At 37.9% G+C, this 25,636-nt stretch overlaps 1 protein-coding gene across 2 annotated transcripts in view; it reads right to left on the reverse strand.

The window, feature by feature from the left end:
• Nucleotides 1-2,236: 2,236 nt before the first annotated feature.
• The window catches only part of LOC118012944 (zinc finger protein 33B-like), a 28,705-nt gene continuing 5,305 nt past the window's right edge, over nucleotides 2,237-25,636 (reverse strand). For both annotated transcript variants that reach the window (XM_035008530.1, XM_035008529.1), the window contains 3 exons: nucleotides 18,486-18,612; nucleotides 18,132-18,227; nucleotides 2,237-6,686 (listed from right to left, as the gene is read on the reverse strand). In XM_035008530.1, coding sequence (XP_034864421.1) covers nucleotides 4,444-6,686; nucleotides 18,132-18,227; nucleotides 18,486-18,612 — 2,466 coding nt within the window. In that variant the 3' untranslated portion in view covers nucleotides 2,237-4,443. The remainder of the gene's footprint in view (nucleotides 6,687-18,131; nucleotides 18,228-18,485; nucleotides 18,613-25,636) is intronic.

Here is a 25,636-nt window from a genome sequence, read left to right on the forward strand (position 1 = left end):
CAGCAAAAAGATTACAGCTCCCTGAAAGCTCAGACAATGATTAGCATATTTTAGCAATAAAGTATTTTTAAATTAAAGTACGTACTATTTTTTTCTATAGATATAGTGCTAGTGCACACGTAACAGACTACAGTAAGGTGTAAACGTAACTTTCATAAACACTGAGAAACCAAAAAATTCATCTGACTCGCTTTATTGTAACATTTGTTTTATTGTCATGATCTGGAACTGAACCTGCAATATCTCTGAGGTTTGCCTGTATCTGACAAAGAACTATAATCCAGAATATACAAAGTACTCTCAAAACTCATCAGTAAAACCACAAGCCAGTTAGAAAATGGGCAGAAGACAAAAAGAACCACTTCAACAAAGAGCAAAACAAGACAGCAAATATATAGTTGAAAACATTTTAAACACCATTAGGGAAATGCAAATTAAAATTACAGCAAGGGTGGCTCAGTTGGTTAAGCATCTGCCTTCAGCTCAGGTCATGATCCCAGGGTCCTGATACTGAGTCCCGCATTGGGCTCCTTGCTCAACGGGGAGCCTGCTTCTCCCTCTGCCTGCCACTCCTCCTGCTTGTGCTCTCTCTCTGACAAATAAATAAAATCTTAAAAAAAATAAATTAAAAAAAATAAAATGACAGCAAGCTATCACTACATACCTATCAGAATTTTTTTTTAAGATTTTATTTATTTAATTGAGACGGGGGCTGGGGGAGAGAGAAAACACATAAGAAGGAGGTGGAGAGGCAAAGAGAGAGAGAGAAGCAGACTCCCTGCTGAGCAGGGAGCCCGATCTGGGGCTTGATCCCAGGACCCTGAGATCATGACCTGAGCCGAAGGCAGATGCTTAACCAACTGAGCCACCCAGGCGCCCCATCAGAATTTTTTAAAGATTTTATTTATTTATTTGAGAGAGAGAGCGAGAGAGCAAAGGAGCACAAATGGGGGGAGGGCAGAGGAAGAGGGAGAAGCAGACTCTCCACTGAGCAGGGAGCCTGACACCAAGACTTGATCCCAGGACCCAGGGATCACAACCTGAGCCAAAGGCAGACACTTAACTAAGCCACCCCTCTCAGAACTGTTAAAACAAAAAATAGTCCTAACACAAACGATGGTAAGGATGCAGAGAAACTAGATGACTTACACATTATTGGTGGGAATACAAAATGGTGCATTCATAGCAGCTTATTTGTAATAGCCAAAAACTGCAAAAACCCCAGATCTATCAATGAATGGTTAAACAAACTATATATATATATAAATAAATAACACGGAACACTATTCAGGAACAAAAAGGCATGAACCACTTATACAGTAACTTGGATGAATACTCAGGTGTTATGTGTAGGGACAGAAACGAACCCCACAGGTGACATGCGTGTATCTCCATGTAACATGTCCGAACTGACAGTGGCAGAGCACAGAGGAGTAAAGAGGGTACAGTTATAAAAGGGCAACACGAGAGGTCCTTACGATGATGGAACTATACAGTATTTTGACTACAGTGGCAGATAAACACAAGCTACACAAGTGACAAAGTTGTACTGTACTAAATATATACCTGCAAACAAATGAAAAGAAGAAAACCTGGAGAAATGTTCCTAAGGCCTGTGATCAACGTCAATATCCTGGATGGGATATTTATACAATAGTTTTGCAAAATGTTACCATTAGTGAAAATTGGGTAAAGTGTTCCCTGGACTTGTATGTATTGTTTCTTGAAACTGCATGTGAATCTACATTCCTCTCATAAAAACTTCAATTTAAAAAAATAGCAAGATGGTAGATGTTCACCTAAGAACTTACTCCAAATAAAAGCATTAAGACAGAAGGCAGCGATTATCAGACAGGATAAGAAAGCAAGAGTCAACTCTATCCTATAGAAAAAATTCACTTTAAATTAAATGACAAATATAGACTAAAGAAAGATGGAATTAGACATAGCATGCAAACACTAATCATAAGCTGAAGTGGTTATATTAATATCAAAAAAAAGCAGATTTCAGGACAAGAAATTTTGCCAGGAATGAACAAGAAAATTACAGAATGAGAAAGAAGAGCTTCAAGTTGTATGACAAACCGACAATAGAAAAACACAAAGTCACAATGACAGCTGGAAACTTCATACCTGTCTCAGGAATTGATAAAACAACTGAAAGGGAAATTAAGCACAGATACGTATAATTTGCAAAACATTATCAACCAACTGACATTTTAGAACAGCTCTCACACACTGGTGACAGAAATGTAAATGGAACAACCACTTCAGAGAAGTCTGACATTACATATACTAATCCTACAAACTGAAAAACTTTGCTCCTAAGTATTTACCAGAGAGAAATAAAAACATGCCTACATTAAAATGCACATGAAGTTCACTGCAGCTATGTTCATAACAACCAAAAACTGGAAAGAGAATGGATACACTGTAATTAAGCATACAATAAAATATGACTTAATAAAAAACAAAGGAGTTACTGACAGATGCTAAAACATGGATGCATCTCAAAATCATGCTGAATAAAAGACAAGGAAGAGGACATCTTGGATATCTCCATTTATGTGAAATGATATTTTAAAAAATCAGTCTAACCTAGTTACTGAAAGCAGATCATTGGTTGCCAGGGGCCGTGGTGGGGGGCGAGTCCCAGAAGTGACTGGGAAAGGGGAATGAGAAACCCTTCTGGGTAATGGGTGTTGTCTCTCTAAACTGTAGCAGTCATATGTATGAGTATACTCTTATTAAAACTTGAGTTGGTATATTTAACCATATTTAAATTATTGCCCAGAGTTGATTTTTAAAAATTTGGGATTATTATTTTAATAACAAAGCTCTTAAATTTTGAAAATCATAAACAGGAAAATAGACAATATTGTTATAGTCATATATCATGCTTTATTAAAATGCATCAACTAAAGCTAAATATGTCAATATGTATAAATATCAAAACCATGCACCTGAAGACAAAAGCAAGTTGCAAAACATGTGTTCCCACTGATATACAAGCAAAACAATGTTAGACACACACACACAGAGAAATACATGTAAAATATTACTGTAAAAGTAATGAGATGTGAGATCAATATTAACGAAATTTAGAAAAGTGCTGAAGGTGATAGAAGTTATAGGATATGGAATGGATTTGAGGATGGTATGCAGATACTTCAACCATTCTCGTACATTACTTCCAACCTGCAGCAGACACAGCAATGGTTATGATATTCCTCATAACTGGACACACCCCCTGGAAAGGTGGGCTATCACTGGGTCAATAGGCCTGAATTCAAGAAAGTTGAGCTATGATGAGCTTCCTGGAAATTTCAGCTGGGACACGAAGGTCATATGCCCTACAGTAGTCTACTTTCATTAACACACTCAATGTTTCTTCTGGTTCCTGAACCTAAGAAGAGGAAGCAGATACGTCCTCCAGACTGTCCCTGGCTGCTGGCAGTGTACATTCTGGTATGAGTCTAGTCCACGGGGAGAACCCCTCGAGTAGACCCCAGGATGAACCAGACCATCAAGCATTCTTCGCAGAGGTAACAGCATAGTTTGGGGACAGACTAATCAAAAACCCATGATGGCTCATGCTAGGGAGGGCCACGGGGTGACATGTGTTTCTCCCAAAGTGAAATCAGAGTCTGAGAAGATTATTCAGTTTATTTGTTCTTTTCAAAAAGCTTCGCATTCCAGTTAATGTTTTTAAAAAGGTCTATCTTCAGCTTTACTTCTATTAAAAAATTTGAGATTAGAGAAAAACATAACTAAGAATAATGTATCTAAAGGACAATTTCTGTCCATATTTCCTAAAGACATACTTCCTTCAATAAAATCTTCACATATAATAAAGTCTGAATTTTGTTAAAGTCTGCACATTCAAAACATCTTTATGATTTCCTCCAATATCATTTGTCTTGATGAACAAAATGGCATTTCTTGATAAAGGCTCAACCACATTTGCTGCATTCTTTGGGTATCTTCCCTATTATTTCCCTGACATACATTGAGTACAACTTGTGTAAGAAGGTCTCAAAAAAATACAAGATGTTGACATTTTTTCCCAAGTGTGGTCTGATTGTTATTTATGGCCAAATTCTGGAAGAACATTTTCACTCATCTGTTTGATTGACAGGATTATCTCCTATGTAAGTTCTTTAATAAGCTCTACTTCATAATAAAAATAATTCCCCATATTTCCTACATGCATTAACAGGGTTTCTTCTACAGTCACTTTTAGTTGTCTTACTTACAACAGATTTTTAAACATTCACCAAATTCAGAGTATTTTCCACTATGAGTATTCTCGTTTACTTTGGAAGATGACTTATGGTAAAAGATTTGCCATTCTGCACATTCATAGGAGTCATGTCTTTTGTGAATTTTCTGTGGTATTTTGAGGTATGAATCACAAGAGAAAGGTTTCTCTCACTGCTATATTTACAAATTTTCTTCCCCTGTGTGTAACCTTGGATGTACTGTGGTAACTGATTTCTTGGAGGTTTTCTCACTCTCAATACATTCATAGGGCTTCTCTCTTATGTGTCTTCTCTGATGTACTTTGAGGCCTGAGTTACAACTGAAGGTTTTCCCACAATGATTACATTTATAGGGTTTCTCTCCTGTGTGTGTTCTCTGATGCTTAGTGAGATCTGACTTATGATAGAAAGACTTTCCACATTCGTTACACTTGTAAGGTTTCTCCCCTGTGTGTATTCTCTGATGTACGGTGAGAATGGATTTCTCAGAAAATGACTTCCCACACTCATTACATTCATAGGGCTTCTCACCTGTGTGAGTTCTCTGATGTGATCGGAGGACTGAACTGCAAGTGAAGGTTTTCCCACACTGATTACAGTGATAGGATTTTTCCCCTCTGTGTGTTCGTTTATGTATTGTATAATCTGACTTATGGCAAAAGGTCTTCCCACATTTTTTACACACACAGGGTTTCTCTCCTGTATGAGTTCGCTGGTGTACTGTAAGGTATGAATTCCTAGAGAAGAATTTCCCACATTCCTTACATTCATAAGGTTTCTCACCTGTGTGAGTTCTGTGGTGTTTAGTGAGGTCTGATTTATTGTAGAAGGTTTTTCCACATTCATTACACTTATAAGGTTTTTCCCCTGTGTGGATCCTCTGATGTACTGTGAGGACTGATTTCTCAGAGAAGGATTTCCCACACTCACTACATTCATATGGTTTCTCCTTTGTGTGAGTTCTCTGATGTACTTTTAGACCTGAGTTGCGACTAAAGGTTTTCCCGCACTGATTACATCCATAGGGTTTTTCCCCTATGTGAGTTTTCTCATGTTTAGTGACATCTGACTTGTGACAAAAGGTTTTTCTGCATATCTCACATTCATAGGGCTTCTCCCCTGTGTGAGTTCTCAGATGTACTGTAAGGTAGGAGTTTCTAGAGAAGAATTTTCCACATTGATTACACTCATAGGGTTTCTCACCTGTGTGTGTTTTCTGATGTATTGTGAGGACTGAGTTGCTTATGAAGGTTTTTCCACACTGATTACATTCATAGGGCTTCTCCCCTGTGTGAATTCTCTGGTGTACTGTGAGATAGGACTTATGGTAGAAGCTTTTTCTACATTCCTTACATTCATAGGGTTTCTCTCCTGTGTGAGTTCTCTGATGAATTATGAGGTGTGAACTTCTAGAGAAGCATTTCCCACACTCCTTACATTCGTATGGTTTTTCTCCTGTGTGGATTCGCTGATGTAAAGTGAGGAGAGATTTCCGAGAGAAGCACTTCCCACATTCCTTACATTCATAGAGTTTCTCTCTTGTATGTATTTTCTGATGTTTGGTGAGTTTTGACTTTTTGCAGAATGCTTTTCCACATTTATTACATTCACAGACTTTGTCTCCTATGTATGTTCTCTGAGTTACATTAAGAACTGACTTCTCCCGGAAAGGTTCTCCCAAGTTGTTATATTCAAATATTCTCTCTCCTGTGTCAGGAAAGTCTGATCTCCCATTGAAATTATCCACTCTTTCAATATACTCATAACCTTTCACCTCTAAATGAACTCTGTGTTCCAAGAGAGATGACTTCTCAAAAGTTTTAGCATATTCATGAAACTCATAAGGATTTTCTGTTCTTTGTGCCATCTTATGGACCATGAGGGCTGAATCATTACAGAAAGTTTTATCAGATTCATTATGTTCACAAGGACTCTGTCCTACGTGAGCTTGGTTATATGGGATGACAACTGCCTTCTCATGGAAAGCGTTCCCATATTCCTTATCGCTTTGAATAAAGGATTGTTCTGTATTTTTAATTCTCTGATATGGGATGAAATCTTCATTATGACTGAGGTATTTTCCATTTTGAATGAATTCACAAGGTTTCTCTCCCATTTGAGTTTGTTCATGGTTAATATGAAGGAGCAATTTCCCATATGTATTGAGATCAATAGGCTTCTTACTTAAATAGTTTTTCTTATTAATAATTAATTCTGAAATACATTTCAAATTCATACCACACGAGTCATACCTACAGGGTATTTTTATGGAAGGAACTGTGTCTGTGCTGAAATTAAAAATGCTTCCTAATACATTACCTCTGTGCATAGTCAGTGTTTTGTTGTTGATAAATGGAGGCTGGCAGAAATGTCTGTGCTGGGTTTCTTGATTCTTTTCTAGTTGGTTATCAACTTTGCAGACTTCTAGAAATGAGAAAAACAAACAAACCATAAGCCATGAATCATATCATAATTATGATGAAATTACACTTAAAACAAATGCCCTTTTACATCACTGACTTGGTTTTGTGAAATAAGAGTGATCCAAATAGTCATACTGCCCCATCCTTTTGGATTAAAAAAAATACAACCTGACAGGGTGGAAAAGGGGGATAGAAACTTAGAACACACACATATACATTTGGCAATTTTCAAAGACATATTTCAAGACTTAATATATACATTAGAAATAAATAAAAAGCACGGTGAAGAAAATAGACTTGGAAAAAAAATGGCTCATCTAGGAAGGGGAAATGCAGAAAACTAGAGAGGCCATGAAACTTAGTAGATAAGAGTGCCCTAAAGAAATAGAGGAACAATTTAGGGTGCCTGGGTGGCTCAGTTGGTTAAGCGACTTGCCTTCGGCTCAGGTCATGATCCTGGAGTCCTGGGATCGAGTCCTGCATCAGGCTACCTGCTCAGCAGGGAGTCTGCTTCTCCCTCTCCCGCTCCCCCCTCTTGTGCTCTCTCTCTCTCACTCTCTCTCTTAAATAAATAAATAAAATCTTCAAAAAAAAAAAAAAAGAAAGAAATAGAGAAACAATTTGATATTTTGAAGGATCAGACTTTACATAATTTTCCTCATACTTACATTAGTGCAGCTAAATTCTCTCTAAACTTTACATGTTTACAGTTTCATTCTCCTTTTAAAATTACTTCTGTTTTGTTATATGTTAATTTAGTATACTGTTAATATCAAATTAAATTTCTGAAAGTACTGATTTCTTTGTGCTTGTGAATAGAGTCCTGTAATGTGGTTTCTAATTTTCCCTCTACTCATGTTACTTATAAAAAATACAAATGTCTACCAGGAAAAGTAAAATCAAAAAGATGAGAACAAGACTGAAACATGACCAAACCCAACAGTTGTTTTAGTTGTGGTATAGTCAAACTTATTTTGTCAGATATGCTACCACCAGATGCTAATTTTTCCCCACTGTAAACTTGCTCTGACATAATATTAATAATTTTTTTCTTTTACACCCAGATTTCTACATTTCGTGGGTTGATTTATAACCATGGAAGACCTGACCTAAAACATTCAATGATATATTTATTTACCCTAAGAATTCTCAGCTATACTTCACGTTACCTTCTTGCTCAGTACATACAACATAACAATGATGACCCTATTTAAAAACCTATTCAGGGCGCCTGGGTGGCTCAGTCATTAAGCAGCTGCCTTCAGCTCAGGTCATAATCCCAAGGTCCTGGGATCGAGTCCCGCATCAGACTCCCTGCTTGGTGGGAAGCCTGCTTCTCCCTCTCCCACTCCCCTTGCTTGTGTTCCTGCTCTTGCTATCTCTGTGTCAAGTAAATAAAATCTTTAAAAAAAAACAAAAACAAAACCTATTCAAAGCCCATTGTCTCCAAGCACCATCAGGAGCAAACACGCTGCAGTTATAATTTCGGGGGTGGGGGGTAATTTGTCCCTAACCACATACATGTTAGATACTCAAGTGATCACTTCACTAGTCCATAATAAATGTCTTCTTTCTAGGAATGCCAGACTATTAACTTGCCAAAAATCATTCAAGTTCAACCAAGGCTTTTCACTCAGCTGGTTTACATTCCCATTTTGGATTTGCTCAGAACTTCACTCTTTAGGAAAATGACACTGTCTCATAATAAGTCTTCACAAACATCTCTACCATTTCGAGTCCTACTTACATTGAAATTTAAAATTAATCACATTCTATACATCTCATTCTATCAGAATGTTGGATTATACCCCCTTTAAACATAAACATACCCTGTTAACTGCTGAAATTTGAAATACTCAGTAGTCTTTTTTCTTTTCCCAACTACAACCTATGGTGTCAGAAGTATTTATATCTGATTTCCTCTGAATACATGAGTGGACATGAAAGTAATGGTCCTTGTGGTGTGCTTTTTCAAAACAAAGTTCAAGTTTTCTACAAATCTGTAATTTTGAACAAGAATCTACAGGTTTGGGGCACCTGGGTGGCTGAGTCGTTAATGTCTGCCTTCGGCTCAGGTCATGATCCCAGGGTCCTGGGATCGAGCCCCACATTGGGCTTCCTGCTGGGCAGGGGGCCTGCTTCTCCCTCTCCCTCTACCCACTGCTACCCCTGCTTCTGCTCTCTGTCAAATAAATAAATAAATCTTTAAAAAAAAAAAAAAGAATCTACAGGTTTATAACCCAACATGTGCATTTAGAAATTAATTCCTTGTAGTATTTTCTGACTATAAAGGTTCTTGCACTCATCAAGAGGCACAGTTAATGAATTAAGTAATGATCCAATATCCATTATATGTTATATGACAAAATAAGATATGCTCTCTTTGAAGAAATTATAATCCAGTAATAGCTTCTTCATTCAACATCCATACACTATCAGGAATCAGATTCCATACTAGGTAATGTAAATCAAAGCAAGGAAGGAACATTTTACAAAAGCTGTGGAAAGCTGAGCTTAAATTTAAAAACGTGCTTAAAAACAATGACAACGCTATTAACAATAGGAAAAGTTAACAGGGAAAGTAACCATTACCATGAGCCAAGCACTGTTCCATGTACTTATCATGTATTAATTCACAAGAATCCCCAAGTATGTTAGGAATGAAATGTGGACTTGTATGGCAGGAAAGCATTATCTGTGGGTAATCCTAAGAATAAGGATTAAATGGGAGTTTAGCACCAGTTCTGTGCCACAGAGATGAGATGTAGTCATATTTAAGGGTCACTGGAACACCTGAGTGGCTCAGTTGGTTAAGTGTTCGACTCCTGGGATTCAGCTCAGGTTGTGATCTCAGGGTTGTGAGACTGAGCCCTGCTTAGGGCACCATGCTTAGCACAGAGTCTGCTTGAGATTCTCTCTCTCCCTCTTCTGCTGCACCACCCCACTCATGTGTGTTTGCTCTTAATAAATAAATAAATCTTTTTAAAAAAGGTAAAAAAATATTAAGGGTCATTAAATGAGAAAAACATAAATTTGCTATATTACGTATTGGGGAAAATACAACTCAAGATATTAACATGATAAATTAGATGCTTTGTAGGGCAAAGTGTAATTGCATTTAGGAATTAGAACAAAGAGTAAAACAGAATGCCCAAGTGCTTTGGGTGGTATCAGTGCAAGTGAGAATATAAAAAGAATTTTTTAAAGTTTACAAAAATATAACAATAGTGACCTAACACTAGTAAGAAAGGAAAACAGAAAAATAAAATGATACTAAGTTACAAGAGAAGACTCATAGAAGGTAACAAATGAAGCAGGGAAAATTTATGATTTGTGAATGCTAATTGTGATATTACTGCTTGCCACATTGAAGGGATCAGGATATCCTTTATATTCTGTATATGGGCAGGTATAGAACACTGAATGTCAAGTGGGTAAAAGATGCTAAAAATATAATATGTAGTTAGCAGAATAAATGAAAACCTATTATCTTAGCTATAGCAAGGTATTACTATATTTTGAAGATCCAATTTGACAATTTGTACTTTAACAGGTAAATGTAGTCTGTTTCCATTTATGATTACTGAAAAAAATTCAAGTCGTCTCTCACATTTCACTTGGTACTTTATATTTGTCACAATTTACTATTGATTCTATTGTACTTTCCTTCCTTCTTTTTGACATAATTTCGTATCTTTTCCATTTTTTCTTCTTTACAACTTTAGAAGTTATACACACCTGTTTCTCAGCTTTAGGTGGCTATCCATCACATCATACCATGAATATTTAACCTAAAATCTGGAGTAATTCAGTATCTTAAACCTCTTTTCCTGAAGAACAGAAGCATCAAACTCAATTTGATCACCTCTCACCTCATTTATATGCAGTTATTGCTTTGTGTACATGTTTTTTTAGCTATACACATTAATATCATGTCACTTTATATACCTATTGTTCAGATTTACCTCTATGTTTTGTCATCTCTTACCACTTACCACTCCTTCTCTTATCTCAAGCATTCTTCTGGGTTTCATTTTCTCTTTTCCTGTAGTATTTCCATTAGAATTTTACAATGAAATTACATAACTAAAGGTACAGCTTCTATAATTTATTTCATTATCAACCCAAATTTTATGATCCACTCTGACACGAACTCTCCTGTTGACTAAACCCTGGTTAGTGTCCTCTGAGCCCTATTCTCAACTAGGCCTTGACTAGGTCTTCCAGGTCTATTGGGGCTGGGCTCAGTTTTAGCAAGAATCTTTTAAGTCGGTCTAGTGACAATCCCCTCACCCTTGATATCTGATCAAGTTCCTTATACCCTGCCCCTGATGTATTAGTGCCTGGTCTGCATTCAGCAAGAATCCCCCTACAGGGGCACCTGGGTGGCTCAGTTGGTTGGGTGACTGCCTCCGGCTTAGGTCATGATCCTGGAGTCCCGGGATCGAATCCCACATCAGGCTCCCTGCTCGGCAGGGAGTCTGCTTCCCCTCTGACCCTCCCCCCTCTCATGCTCTCTTTCTCCCATTCTCTCTCTCTCAAATAAATAAAATCTTTAAAAAAAAAAAAAAGAATCCCCCTACAGTTGATATTTCTCTTAGTAATCTTCTATCCAGTGATTCCCCCGACTCTGTAAGTCCCCAGCTGTCTTAGCAGTATTTGGAGTTGAGTTCAGCTTTACTGAAACTTATCACCTCCTATTCCAACAGCTACTGAATAAAATCTTTATCTATCACTGTTAGCGGTGGCTGGCTTTATTTCTCATTGAACAGCATGAGCTCAGTCGACTGCTGGAAGAGAAATATGAGTAGAGATAAACCCTCTGTGACACAGGCTTGGATGGGCAGCCCAAAGCTGAAAATGGAGCACAGACACTGAGGAAATTCTCCTGACATGAAAGACCCAAGAACTAGGGAACAGTATCAAATACAGCCACACATAAGTAACTGGAGTCCCAAGAAAAAATAAAGGATGAAATACATCAAACCACACATTCAGGAAACTGAGAAAACAACAAGAAAAATACCCAGGAAACCCCCCCCAAAACAAATCAAAGGTAAACCTGGAAACATTAGAATTGAGAAAACCAAAGATGAAAAGAAAATCTTGAAGGCAATAAGAGAAAACAGAATATAAATACAGAAGAACAAAGATTTAAAAATCAGAGGAGGAAGTAAGTATGTAACCCAGAAGACAGTGAAGTGAATCAAGTATGGACAGAAAAGAACCTAAATTATATGAAAAATTTCATATAATGAAATTATATGAATTATATAGATCAGATCCAGATTCTGTAACTAGAGAAAACATCCTGCACAAATGAAGACCTGTAGGCAGAAAGAGCTGCTGCCTTGTGGGGTCTGAAGTAAAATACCACATAGAAAGGGAGGGAGAAACATAAGTGTATTGTTATAACATTGCACAGCCTCATATAAAATAGTATGACGTCGTTTGAAATCAGACTGATAAATTGAAGATATCGTATTCCATAGGGCAACCACTTAAGTGGTTACAGTATTCCCATTAAAAAATAAGAGGTTTCCACATTAGTTAAAAAAGATGCAACCATATGTTATCTATAGGAAATCCACTCTAAATATAAATAGATTAAAAGTAAAAAGATGGCAAAAGATGTACCATGTAGACATTACAAAAAAGCTGAAGGGACTATTTATGCTTTTTCTTTTTTTGCCTCCAGGACTTCTGACTATAAACTGTAGGTTCCCATGACTAGCCATCCCACCTCAGATTTGATAATTCACTAGAACAGCTCAGAAAACCCAGAAAAACAATTTACTTATATATTACTAGTTTATTATAAAGGATTCAACTCTGGAACAGCCAAATAGAAGAGACATATAGGCAAAGTTTGGGGATGTGTGTGGTGTGTGGAACTCCCATGCCCTCTCTCGGGCACACCACTCAAAGCTCCCCTCACTCTATTGTTTAGAGGCTCTTATGGAGGTTTCACTACCTAGGCTTGATTGATTAAATCACTGGCCACTGCTGGTGGCCACCCCCAGGACTTAAGTGATCTAGCAGCCCCCAGCCACCAGTTACCTCAGTATACAAAAGACACTCTTTTCACGCCAGAGAATCCAAGGGTTTTAGGAACTGTGTGCCAGGAATCACGAGCAGAGATTAAAAAAAAAAAAAAATTTTTTTTTTTTTTCTATATTATTGCCTCTGTCACTACTAAAAACTGCAATGGACCCCCATTTTTTTAAACGAAATTCAAATTTTGCAGCATGGTCTAGAACTTCAAGATCAAGCTTATGCTGATGTCTCCAACTTTATTTCATGCTGTCGCTCACTGTGCTTGCCATGCTAGAAACACACTAGCCATCTTGCTATTGATTGAATGAGTCTAGTATGTTCCTGCCCAGGGCATTCCTGCCTCTCTCAGGAATGCTCTTCTCACAGGTCTTTGCTGTCAAGATTTTTCATATAATTTAGGTTCTTTTCAAATATAATCTTGAAGAGGCTCCCTTGGCCACTTGGCTGAAACAGTCCACTTATCCCCCATCACATCATCTCATTTTCTTGTCTTTAAAACCCTTCATAGCATTCAGCATGACCTGAAATTATAAGATTAATTTATTTGCATCCTTTCTTCCTCTGTGGTCCTTACCTCTACATCTCCCTCCTGAATCTAAGCTCCACAAAAGCAGAGTGCTTGACTTTCTTATTCATTGACTTATCCCAAGGTTTTAGGAGGGCATCAGTTAAATGTTGGTTAAAAGTATAAACATCCCGAATGCCTATTTTTAGCAAGGCACTGTGTATTTATATCTTGCCTCATCTGATGCTCACAAATATTGTGACAAAGGTCTTATTATCTAAATTTACAATGAGGAAACAGGCTCATAGAGGTTAAGTGACTTGTCTAAGCCAATAAATGGTTTAGCTAGGATCTGTGGACTAGCTGTACTCATATCAAAGTAGGCTTCAGAACAAAAAAGTTCTACTAGAAATAGAGACATCATCATAAAGGAGTCAATTCATCAAGAGAACATAAAGATCCTAATATTTATACACTTAATAGTTCTTTAAATTGATAAAGCAAAAATCAATAGAACCGAAAGGAGAAATAACCACAAAATTATAGCTGCAGACTTCAACACGCCTCTCATTGTTTCACTGACAAAGCTTTTGGGGATGTTTTCCCATTAGCCCTGTGATTTTCAGTACACTATTTTATATGGAGCAGTGATTTTTTTGTTTTTTAGGAATACACACATCATGTTATAACAGAATTCACTCTATTTGTATTCCTTCTTTCCTCTCCATTTGTTGTTGGCTTCCTTTTACCTATATAGATATATAGCCTTTCTGTGTTGCCCAGATTTACAACTAGTACACTCTCTTCTGTCATGTGGCTCCCACATTTGCTTTAAAATTAGTTCTTTGGGGGCGCCAGGGTGGCACAGTCGGTTGACTGTCTGACTTTTGGTTTCGGCTCTGGTCGTGATCCCAGGGTTGTGAGATCAAGCCCTTCGTCGGGCTCCATGCTCAGTGCGGGGTCTGCTTGTTTCTCTCTCCCTCTCCCCACCATGCTCACTCTCTCTTTCCCAGATAAATCTTTAAAAAAAATTAAAAAACAAAATTAGTTCTTCAGTTAAATTCAGAGCCCACTACCAGCCTTTTTACCATCCTTTTTTTATGTCATTCCTTGGTTACCTGATATTCATTCTTTAGAGGCTTCTAGGAACAAAGATCCTAGAGTTCCTATCTATTCAGAAAAGATTTGCTCTTTGTTAAAGAATATCTTCTTGGGCGCCTGGGTGGCTCAGTTGGTTAAGCGACTGCCTTCGGCTCAGGTCATGATCCCGGAGTCCTGGGATCGAGTCCCACATCGGGCTCCCGGCTCAGCGGGGAGCCTGCTTCTCCCTCTGACCCTATCCCCTCTCATGCTGTTTCTCTCTCTCTCTCAAATAAATAAATAAAATCTTAAAAAAAAAAAATATCTTCTTGGGGCGCCTGGGTGGCTCAGTCGTTAAGCGTATGCCTTCGGCTCAGGTCATGATCCCAGGACCCTGGGATCGAGCCCCACATCGGGCTCCCTGCTCCGCGGGGAAGCCTGCTTCTCCCTCTCCTACTCCCCCTGCTTGTGTTCCCTCTCTCACTATGTCTCTCTCTGTCAAATAAATAAATAAAATCTTTAAAAAAAAAAAAAGAATATCTTCTTAACTGGGCATAATATTCTCAATGTGACACCTTGAGAATTTTGTAGAAACTGCTCTTCTGACTCTCAGCTACAGATTTTACTTATAGAGAAGTCTGAGGCTATTTGGACTTTCTCTTTTATTGGCTGGTTGTCAAAATGACTGTTTTTTGAAATCTAGTGCCTTTATTAGAATATATCCTAATGTTGACAAGGACTGGCTCTCTTATATAGATTTAATCATATATCTCTTCCCTCACAAAAAGTGTTCTTGAAATATTTTAAATATTCTATTTCTTTTCCTTTCTATTTTGGGGAATGAATTCTCTGTATGGTATGTTTCTGAACTCTCTTTTTAATGTAATCTTCAAAATTTATTTCATTTTCTTCTTGCTTACCTTTCTGAACAGAAATTTGACAGTACCTATTCTTCCTTGGGATTTCCCCAATTTGCTTTCTTTACTGTGATTATATTTTCTGTTCTCTTTTCTGAATTTGACACCCACCATGTGCTTGCTACTATTCCCTTATTAATATCTTTCTTAAATTCTTGTATCACAGAGATAATTAATTCAGTTAGTTCACCCTTTGGAAATTCATGATTTAATATTTGGTCACATAATTTATCTACTTTAGGACTACTTTGATCAGATAACAATTCTATCACCAACTAGCTTTCTTCCCGATCTTTTCCACCCCTTTTTCTTTCAGTAGTTTTATATGCATTTTGTGCTGGTTCCTTTTCCATTACTCGGGCTCAAAGGATGTGAGCTTTTTAAGGAACAGCACACACTGCAAAAGGTTTACTTGGGAGAGGGAATAGAGTCATGTCTTAGGCTAGTGAGATAATTCATTATGAACAAGTGTTTTGCACATGTACTGGTCTCAGTTTATAGATCAACCAGGATGTGCTTCCTTCCTCGCCAGACTAGCCTCGGCAATGGCCTGCTCTCTTGGTAATGACTGAGTCAGGTCACTGGGGCTGGTGTTGCTGCAGCTCCAAATTGAGGAAAACCGAGTGTTGAGCTGACTTCACAGAAACTACAAGCCCAAGAGGCTGAACTGGGCCCATGGAGGCCCCGACTTCCCCAGCATCTGCCTAGACAAACTGATGCAATCCAGGAAAGAAAGGTAGTTAAAACTCTACAGAACAGTTTCATCTCATGAGAGAGAGGAATAAGACAAAAGATACTATCCTTTCCCTTCCACCTTTCTGACATGCTGCTCTGGCACACAGCGGTTCACATTAAGACTCAGAAAAGATCCTGCTACTCTGAGCAATCAGATGTGCTAATGACAGCGCTATAGTTAACGAGGTAATCACCCCCTGGAGCCATCCCCTCCTTCTAATCAGCCTTCACTCCCCACCCCCGCTTCCCGCATTTTTGTAGGTCTGCACATCCTGACCAATTGTTATCAAGTACGTTTTTGCTTCAAATTCTAAGATAGCATATAAGATTATTTCTGCACATTTAGGGGTCTGTTAAGTGGTTTTCCCTCATTTACAGTCTCTCTTGCACTGTCACAGAAATAGAGAAAATAGTTCAGAAACTGAAAAATACGGTCTGTGCTTCTATGCTTTACTATGTCTGCTTTGCAGAACCAAACTGTCACGAAGGGAGCTCAGCCATCTAGTTCACAGCACTGTTGTTCATCAAAGTTTTAGGTTTCACGCCTCAGAGGATGTACTCTGCTCATGAAAAGTGCGCTGCCGGTCCCTGTGAGCATCAGAAATGCTTTTGTTTTCTACCCACCTGCTGATATATACACTCCTTGATCCTTTCATCCACTTTGCTGCGTTTACATTTGTATTGATTTGGGATTTCAGATATCCACTAGTGTCATATAATGAACCTTGTCTTGCTCACTTTCCTTAATGCCTCTGGATGATTTGTGGGCAGAGAAAGAAAATGCTGACTTTATATATTCTTCTTCAAGAAGTTCATTTTGTCTTTGCAAACGGTCTTAACTTGGCTACAGAACACCACATTCTCTGTTTCCACCTTATCCCCAAACTGCTTCTTCTCTCTTTGCTGAGTCTTCTCATTTTCATGACTTCTGAACATTAGTATCCCAGGGGCCTTCAGACCTCTCAAATCTGTTCACGCTTAACTTTAAGGAGAGGTGGTTACCCGATCCCTTAGCTTCAAATACTAAATTTAAAAACGTTAAATACTACCATAAGTTGATAATTTCCAAATAAATATCTCCAACCTGGGGTCTTCCCTAAATTACCTCTGCTCATACAGCCAAATACTTATTCCCATGTAAACCTGTGTATTTTATAATCACCTGAAATTTGGTATGTGCAATCTAAACTCCTAATGACTCCTCTAAAACTGTTTCTTTCCAGTATCCCACATCTCAGGAACTGGTACCCATTCATCTGACTGCTCTGGGTGAAATTCCTGGAGTTGTTCTTGACTGCTTTCTTTCTCTCACATTCCTTATCCAACTCACAGCAGATCTTAGAGGTCCCATCTTCAAAACAGATACAGAAGCCAATCACTTTTAATCTTCTTCACCACTTCCAACCAAGGGTAAGCAATCATCACCTTTTCATAGACTGAAATACCGTCCTGATGGTCTCACTTTCATTCCTCTGCCCCTAATAGTATTTTCTTTGCCCAGCAGCCAGAGAGAAAATTTAAAAGATAAATAAGCATATGTCATTTATATTAGGTAAAATCATACAAATGGCTTCTCACTTTACTCAGAATAAAATCAAAGTCTTTATCATACCCCAAATGGCCCTACATAATTTGAGCTCCATTACCTCTACAATGCCAACTCTTACCACTCTCTGCTCACTCCTCTCCCCCAATCCACACTGATACTTGTGTGTCCTCAAAAACACAAAGTACATTCCTGCCTTGGTGGACTGACATTTAGTGTCACCTCTGCCATCAAGACTGCCCATGATCACCCTCATTTCATTCAAGTTGATATCATCAAAATGCCTTTCTGAACTTCCTTTTCTCAAGTATTACATTTCATTATTTTCAATCTATAACTTCCTTGCTATTTTATTGACATGTGTACAGTATGTGTATGTATGTGCTGTTGTTTATTTCTTATCTTTCCCTATCAGAATGTAAGCTCCATGAGGTCAGGAACAAATTTAGTTTGCTGATGTGTTTCAGCACCTAAAATCTGAGTGAGGCACAGCAGGTACTCAGTATTTGTTTAATGTGAAAATGAACATATAAACAAACACGTGAGAATAAAAACAATTTATACCATGTCACCTGGTGTCCATCTGCTTAATACGTACTAACTCACCTGGGTAGCTCTGGCTTGGGGACTCTTCCTCTAGTATCCATGGCTGCTCTCCTTGCTCCAACTTCAAGATCACTTCTGGTTTAGGGACGCAACACCCTGAAATTGGGAAATGACATGGGAAATGGGCTAGGCTCATAGGCTTCAGGGTCCTTGAAGAAGACAGAAAATGAGTCTTCAGGGGCCAATTACAATGTTTCATTGAAGAAGAAAACATTCTTTATGGTGTTTCAATAATCCTTCTGCTTAATACTTGAATCTCAAGCCTAAATATTATTAGACTCAACAAAGCTTCTACAGGTGTCAAACCAAGAAAGGAAGCGCATACTAGGAGTCTACATGGAAAACAATCCCTACCCACTGAGACAAGGTGGCTGTAGTTCTCCAGCATCACATCCCTGTACAGGATCCTCTGAGCAGGGTCCAGGTGCTGCCACTCCTCCTGGGTAAAGCCCACAGTCACATCCTCAAATGATAAGGATCCCTGAAACAGCACATTTGTGTTCAAATATAAGTAATCACAATTGGAAGACATGAAAAAGCTGTCGGAGAATTGTTTTTGTTTTTGTTTTTTAAAGATTTTATTTATTTATTTGAGAGAGAGAGAATGAGAGAGAACACATGAGAGGGGATAGGGTCAGAGGGCAAAGCAGACTCCCCGCCGAGCAGGGAGCCCGATGCGGGACTTGATCCAGGGACTCCGGGATCATGACCTGAGCCGAAGGCAGTCGCCCATCCAACTGAGCCACCCAGGCGCCCCTGTCAGAGAATTGTTACGGAGTTTACTATTCACAAGTAGAAAATGTGTTCTGGCACATCTACTTTTGCACTTGGTTGGAGGAGAAAGCATGAGACATTCCTCACCACTGTGATAAGTTACTGATGTCCCAACCATGTGCCTACATGCCATAAAGAACTCTCCTACCTTGAGAATCTGAAAACCAATAAAACCATGTCACTGTTCTCAAGGAGCATATAATCTGACAGACAGAAACATTAAGCATCCAACTACCATGTAGCATATCATCCTACTACAGTAAAAACATGTGCAAAGTAGAGTGAGGTTACAGAGGGGAGAAAAGTTCTATTCTTGCTATTAGGGTGGGTTTCACTGATAACAGAGTATCATTCATGAACCTGGGGCAACAGCATAAACATGTACACATCTAAAATATGTAGTTAAGGGGTGCCCGGGTGGCTCAGGCGGTTAAGTGTCTGCCTTTGGCTCAGGTCATGATCTCAGGGTCCTGGGATCGAGCCCCGCATCAGGCTCCCTGCTCAGCGGGGAGTCTGCTTCTCCCTCTCCCGCTCCCTCTGTCTGTGTGTGCTCTCTCTCTGTGTCAAATAAATACAAAAAATCTGGGCGCCTGGGTGGCTCAGTTGGTTAAGCAACTGCCTTCGGCTCAGGTCATGATCCGGAGTCCCTGGATCGAGTCCCGCATCGGGCTCCCTGCTCAGCGGGGAGTCTGCTTCTCCCTCTGACCTTCCTCCCTCTCATGTGCTCTCTCTCATTCTCTCTCTCAAATAAATAAATAAAATCTTTAAAAAAAATAAAAATAAAATAAAAAATAAATAAATAAATACAAAAAATCTTTTTTTAAAAAAATGTAGTTAAAGGAGTAAGTGAACACAGAGGAAAGTACTGTTGGGACTATGTTCACATAAAGAGCTATAGTAGTCTTCAGGGAATATGTTATTGAGTAATTCTGGACATAACTCCTGTAGAATAGGGTGTCCAAAATAGTTGGTTACTGTTCCATCTAGGAAACCTCTTTTCATAAATAGTAAACTTATAATGTCAGTCTATATATTAAATTGCTTTGTTATTATTTTTCCTAAGTCACTTTTATTTTTTCAACTGAATAAATTTGGCATGTAACATTGTGTAACTCTGATATGCTTATAAAATGATTGCCAATGTAGCTATATTTATCACATTACATAATTATAGTACAATATTATTAACTATATCCATTTCACTGTACGTTAGATTTCTTCATTCTTCTTTTTATGGATTAAAATAAACCTAGGGAGACACCTGAATATTTTCTTCCCATAACTGAACAGACTGTCTTGTACAGTTCCTAGGTTTTATACCACCCACTTATGAGATGACCACTGTGGAAAATATTGCAAGCAGACACAGAGACATATCATTCCCAGGTTATCAAAACAAACAGCTAATCAATACTCATGCCATATAGTAAAAATTGGTTAATAGGAAAAAGAACAGACTACTATCCAGAAATGTATAAAGTATTATTGAGAAAAAAACAAAGAATACCTAAATAAATAGAGGAATGCACTATATTCATGGTTTGGACAATTCAGTATTACAAAAAATCTCATTTCTCCACAAATTGGCCTATAAATTCAAGACAATCAGAATTAAAATCTTAGCAGGTATCTTTGTGGAAAATGGTAAGTTGATTCTCAAACTTACATAGAAACTTAAATGGCCAAGAATAACCAAAGCCATCTTGGAGAACAGAATGAATAAACTCACACTAATTATGGTAGGCAGAATCTCACATTAACTCCAATGGATCCAACACCTTAATATAAACTCCTCTTAAGTGGAAGAGACTTATGTCCCTGTGATTATGTTACATTTTATGGCAAAATAGATTTTGCAAGTATAATTAAGATCCCTTAATCAGCTGACTTCGGTCTACAAGGGAGACTGACTTGGGTGGGCCTGACCTAACCATGTGAGTCTTTTAAAGAACGTCAAATATCAGAGACTCTTCTACTGACCTCAAAGAAGAAGCAAGCTACTGTGAGTTCTACAGCTGTGCAGAAATAATTTCTGCCACATATGTACAGATGGGAACCCAACCAAGCCTTAGATAAGGAGTCCCAGGCAACAACTTGACTGCAGCTTTAATGCCTAAGAGAACCTAGCTAACCTATTCCTAGACACCTGATCCACAAAAACTGTGAGATAATAAATTTGTGTGGTTCTTACCTGTAAAATTTGAGGTAACTTATTATGAAGTAAAAAACTGATGTACTAGTGTACATAAAGATTTATTCTGAAGTTAGAGTAATTTGCCAGAGTGTGCTATCAGTAAAAGAATAAACTGAAAGATCAGTGGAACTAAATTTGTAGTCTAGAAACTGGACTGCATGGACACCTGGTTTATTAAGGGGAAAAAAAAAAGTGTTACAGAAGGGCAGTGAGAAAAGGACATTAAAAAAAAAACAATTTTGATCTCAATCTCACATAATATGCGAAAATCAAGTCCAGATGGATTATAGGTTAAAATGTGATCAGTAAAACTTCCAGAAGATAACACAAAAACTATCTTCACAATCTGTAGACAAGCAAAAAAATTTTAAGCAAGACACCAAAAGCACTAATCATAAAGGAAAAGAATGAAATAAATTGCATGACATTAAAATTAAGAACTTCTACTAATCAAAAGGAAACCATTAATTAAAAAAAAGGAAATCAGGGCGCCTGGGTGGCTCAGTTGGTTAAGTGACTGCCTTCGGCTCAGGTCATAATCCCAGGGTCCTGGGATCGAGCCCCGCATCGGGCTCAGCACCTGCTCCTCAGGGAGCCTGCTTTTCCCTCTCCCTCTGTCTGCTACTCCCCCTGCTTGTGCTCTCTCTCTCTCTGTCAAATAAGTAAATAAAATCTTAAAAATAAAATAAAATAAAATAAATAAAGTAAATCAGCAGGAAATTTTGGCAACATATTGAAATGATAAAGGGATTATATCCAGAATATATAAAATACTTCTAAAATCAATATGAGCAACACAATCTAATGGAAAAATGGGAAAAGGACCTAACAATGACTTCACAAGAGAAAAGACCCATGGCCAATTAACATGGTAAAAGGTGCTCAACCTAAACAGTCAACCACTGGATGAAAGGTCACTGGGAATAAGAACGTTCACATTGTCTCCAAGTTTCACCCAACAGATTATTAGTTTACAAAAAGGGAAAAGAAAATCTACTCTTCAAGTGGAGATATCTGGTAGTATTATCAATAATGGTACAGTCAGACCATATAAAAAGCATACAATAGGGGTGCCTGGGTGGCTCAGTCGGTTAAGCGTCTGCCTTCTGCTCGGGTCATGATCCCAGGGTCCTGGGATCGAGCCCCGCATCAGGCGCTCTGCTCAGCAGGGAGTCTGCTCCTACCTTTCCCTCTCACCCCGATCGTACTCTCTCTCAAATAAATAAATAAATAAGCATCCAATAAATGAGCCTAATAAAAATATATATTCTGAATCTAATCATGAGGAAAAACAGATCAGTCAACACAGACGTGGGGGCATTCTACAATCATGCTTCTCAACATGGCTGCACACTGCCAGGTGTTACCCCCAGAGTTTCTGACCTAACTGGTATGGAGTGTAGTCTCAGTACAGGAATATTCCAAGAGTTTCAGATGATTCTAAAGCACAGTTAAGTACAAGGAAACTATTTAACAAGACATGTGACCAGTACTTAAAAAAGAAAAGTCCATAATATGAAAGAATACAAGGGCATGATCTTTGATTGGATCCTAAACCCAACATAGTTTAAAGGACACTTTGGGTACAAATAGGGGTATATCACAAATAAAGAAAATATGTGAGGAAAATCCTTGTATTTTTTAACTTTGTAAAATGTGAAAGTTGAAGTAAAAATATTTAGGCATGAAGTTGTAACAAAAAATGAACAAAACCTACATAAAGAAAACTATGAAAGCATTCCTTTTAAAAACTACATTTAAAGAAACTGAAAGCTAGCCCATTTTCTCACATAGGAAATGTTAGCATCAAGATTTTGATTCATAAATTAATAGAGCAATTTAATGCAGTCTCAAAAAAAATACCATCAAGCTTCTAACCTGGAATAAGGCAAGTTGATTATATATTTGAACTGGAAAAAAAGCAAGGTAAGCCAAGAAAAACCTGAAAAAAAGAGCAATGAGGAGAGCTAATCTACCAGACAGTACCAGACATAAACATAAAGCTCCTATAAATAAAATAAATTGGTACAGACACATAAATAGAAAGACGTATCAATGGAAATAGACTAAAATGCATCTGAAACTTAGTAAATGACAGACAGTATCATAAAGTAGGAAAAAGAATCTTTCACTAAGAGTGGCAGGATAATTTAATAGGTTAAGAAAAATAAAACAGGATCCATTCTCATCTATACATCAGGACAACTGCAAATGGATCAGTTAAGCTTAAATGTAAAAAAAAAAGGGGGGGGCTATGTAAGTAATAGAAGAAAACATGGGTGAGTTCCCCCATAACTTAAGAAAGAATAAAACTTTCCTAACCATATCTAAAAATCTAGATGCAGAGCCCCCATAGCTCAGTCAGTAGAGCATCAGACTTTTAAAAATCCAGATGCAATAAAGTACTGATAAGATCTGACAACATAAAATTATAAAACAACCAAACAAATCCTCTGCAGAATTAAATAAAATAAAACCCAAAGAAAAGTGACAAGAAAAATGACAACCCAGAAGTAAGTATTTGCAATTTACATGACAAAGAAAGGGTTAGTACCCCTATATAAAGAGTTCCTAAAAAGGAAAAAACCAATAATCCTCTAAATACGGGCAAGAACTGTCAAGCGAAAACTCACAGGAAGAGAAATGCAAATGGCATTAAACTTATAAAATCAAGCTTACCCTTTAAAAAGAAAAATGTAAATAAAAATTATACTGAACCTTTGCAGCAAACTAATGCAAAGAGTAACCACCAAGGTAATAAAATCTGGTTTATGACTTCCAAACCAGAAGAGGGTAAAATGTGGAATAAAAGAGAATAAACAATTAAAAAAAAAATTATACTGAACCATTTCACTCCTATTGGACTGGAAGAAATCCAAAAGTTTAACAGCACACATACTTAATTTGTTATAGGCATAAAAGCATCCTCATATCCTGTGCAGAATGCAAAGTGATTAACTAACATGAAGTGAAATATGGCAATAGTTAGCTAAATTACATGATTTTACCATCTAACCCAGAAATCCCACTTCTGGGAACCAACTACAAGGACACATTGGCCAAAGAAAGAGGAGGTGTAGGAACAAGGCTATATCACTATTTATATTTACAAAAAAAACTAAAAACAACCCAAGTATTGATTACTAAGGAACTAGTTTAGTTGAATGTGTTATGGTATACTCACACCATGGAGTGCTAAGCAACTGGAAAAAGAAGTGAGGAATATCTCCATGTAGCACTACAGAGTGGCTCAGTCGTTAAGCGTCTGCCTTCAGCTCAGGTCATGATCCCAGGGTCCTGGGATCGAGCCCTACATCGGGCTCCCTGCTCAGCGGGGAGCCTGCTTCTCCCTCTCCCACTCCCCCTGCTTGTGTTCCCTCTCTCGCTGTGTCTCTGTCAAATAAATAAATAAAATCTTTAAAATAAAAAAAATAGCCAAAACAATCTTGACAAATTTGTTAAGAAGAATTTGTTCAGGAGAACAAACTGGAGAACTCACATGTCCTGACTTCAAACTTGCTACAAAGCTACAGTATCAAAACGGGAGGAACTGGCATGATAATACACATACAGAGCAAATGAACAGAATTGAGAGTCCAGAAATAAACCCATACATCTATGGTCAAATGATGTTCAACAAGGGTGCCAAGATGATTCACTGGGAGAAAAAAAATGGTCTCTTCAACAAATGGTATTGGAATTGGATATCCACATGCAAATGAATGAAAATGGACCCCTTCCTCATATCATATACAAAAATTAACTCAAAATAGATCAAAGACCTAAATGTAAGAGCTAGAAACTCTAACACTCTTAGGAAAAAACAGGAGTGAATCTTCACAATCTTAGACTGACAGTGGATTCTTAGATATGACATCAAAAGCAAACACAACAAAGGAAAAGAGATAAACAGACTTTACCAAATTAAAACCTTTTGTGAATCAAAGGATATACTTTCAAGAGAATTAAAAGAGACAACTCACAGAATGGGAAGAAATATTTGAAAATCATATATCTGATAAAAATCTAGTACCCAGGGCGCCTGGGTGGCTCAGTCGGTTAAGCGTCTGCCTTCGGCTCAGGTCATGATCCCAGGGTCCTGGGATCGAGCCCCGCGTCAGGCTCCCTGCTCAGTGGAGAGTCTGCTTCTCCCTCTCCCTCTGCCTGCCTCTCTGCCTACTTGTGCTCTCTATCTCTGTCAAATAAATAAATAAAAATCTTAAAAAAAAAAAAAATCTAGTACCCAAAATACTCTTACAATAAATCCAATTTAAAAATGGGCCAAGGATTTGAATGGACATGTCTGCAAAGCAGATATACAAATATCCAACAAGCACATGAAAAGGTACTCATTAGTCATTAGGGAAAAGCAAATCAAAACCACAATGAGATACTACTTCACACCCACTGGGATGGCTATAATAAAAAGATAACAAGCATTGTCAATAATGAGGAGAAACGAACTCTCATACATTGTTGGTGGAAATATAAAATTGTGCAGGCACTGTGAAAAACAGTTTGGCTGTTCCTCAGTAAG

Source organism: Mirounga leonina, unplaced genomic scaffold, assembly GCF_011800145.1.
Source record: "Mirounga leonina isolate KUSES-001 unplaced genomic scaffold, KU_Mleo_1.0 Mir_152, whole genome shotgun sequence".
NCBI classification, from domain to species: domain Eukaryota; kingdom Metazoa; phylum Chordata; class Mammalia; order Carnivora; family Phocidae; genus Mirounga; species Mirounga leonina.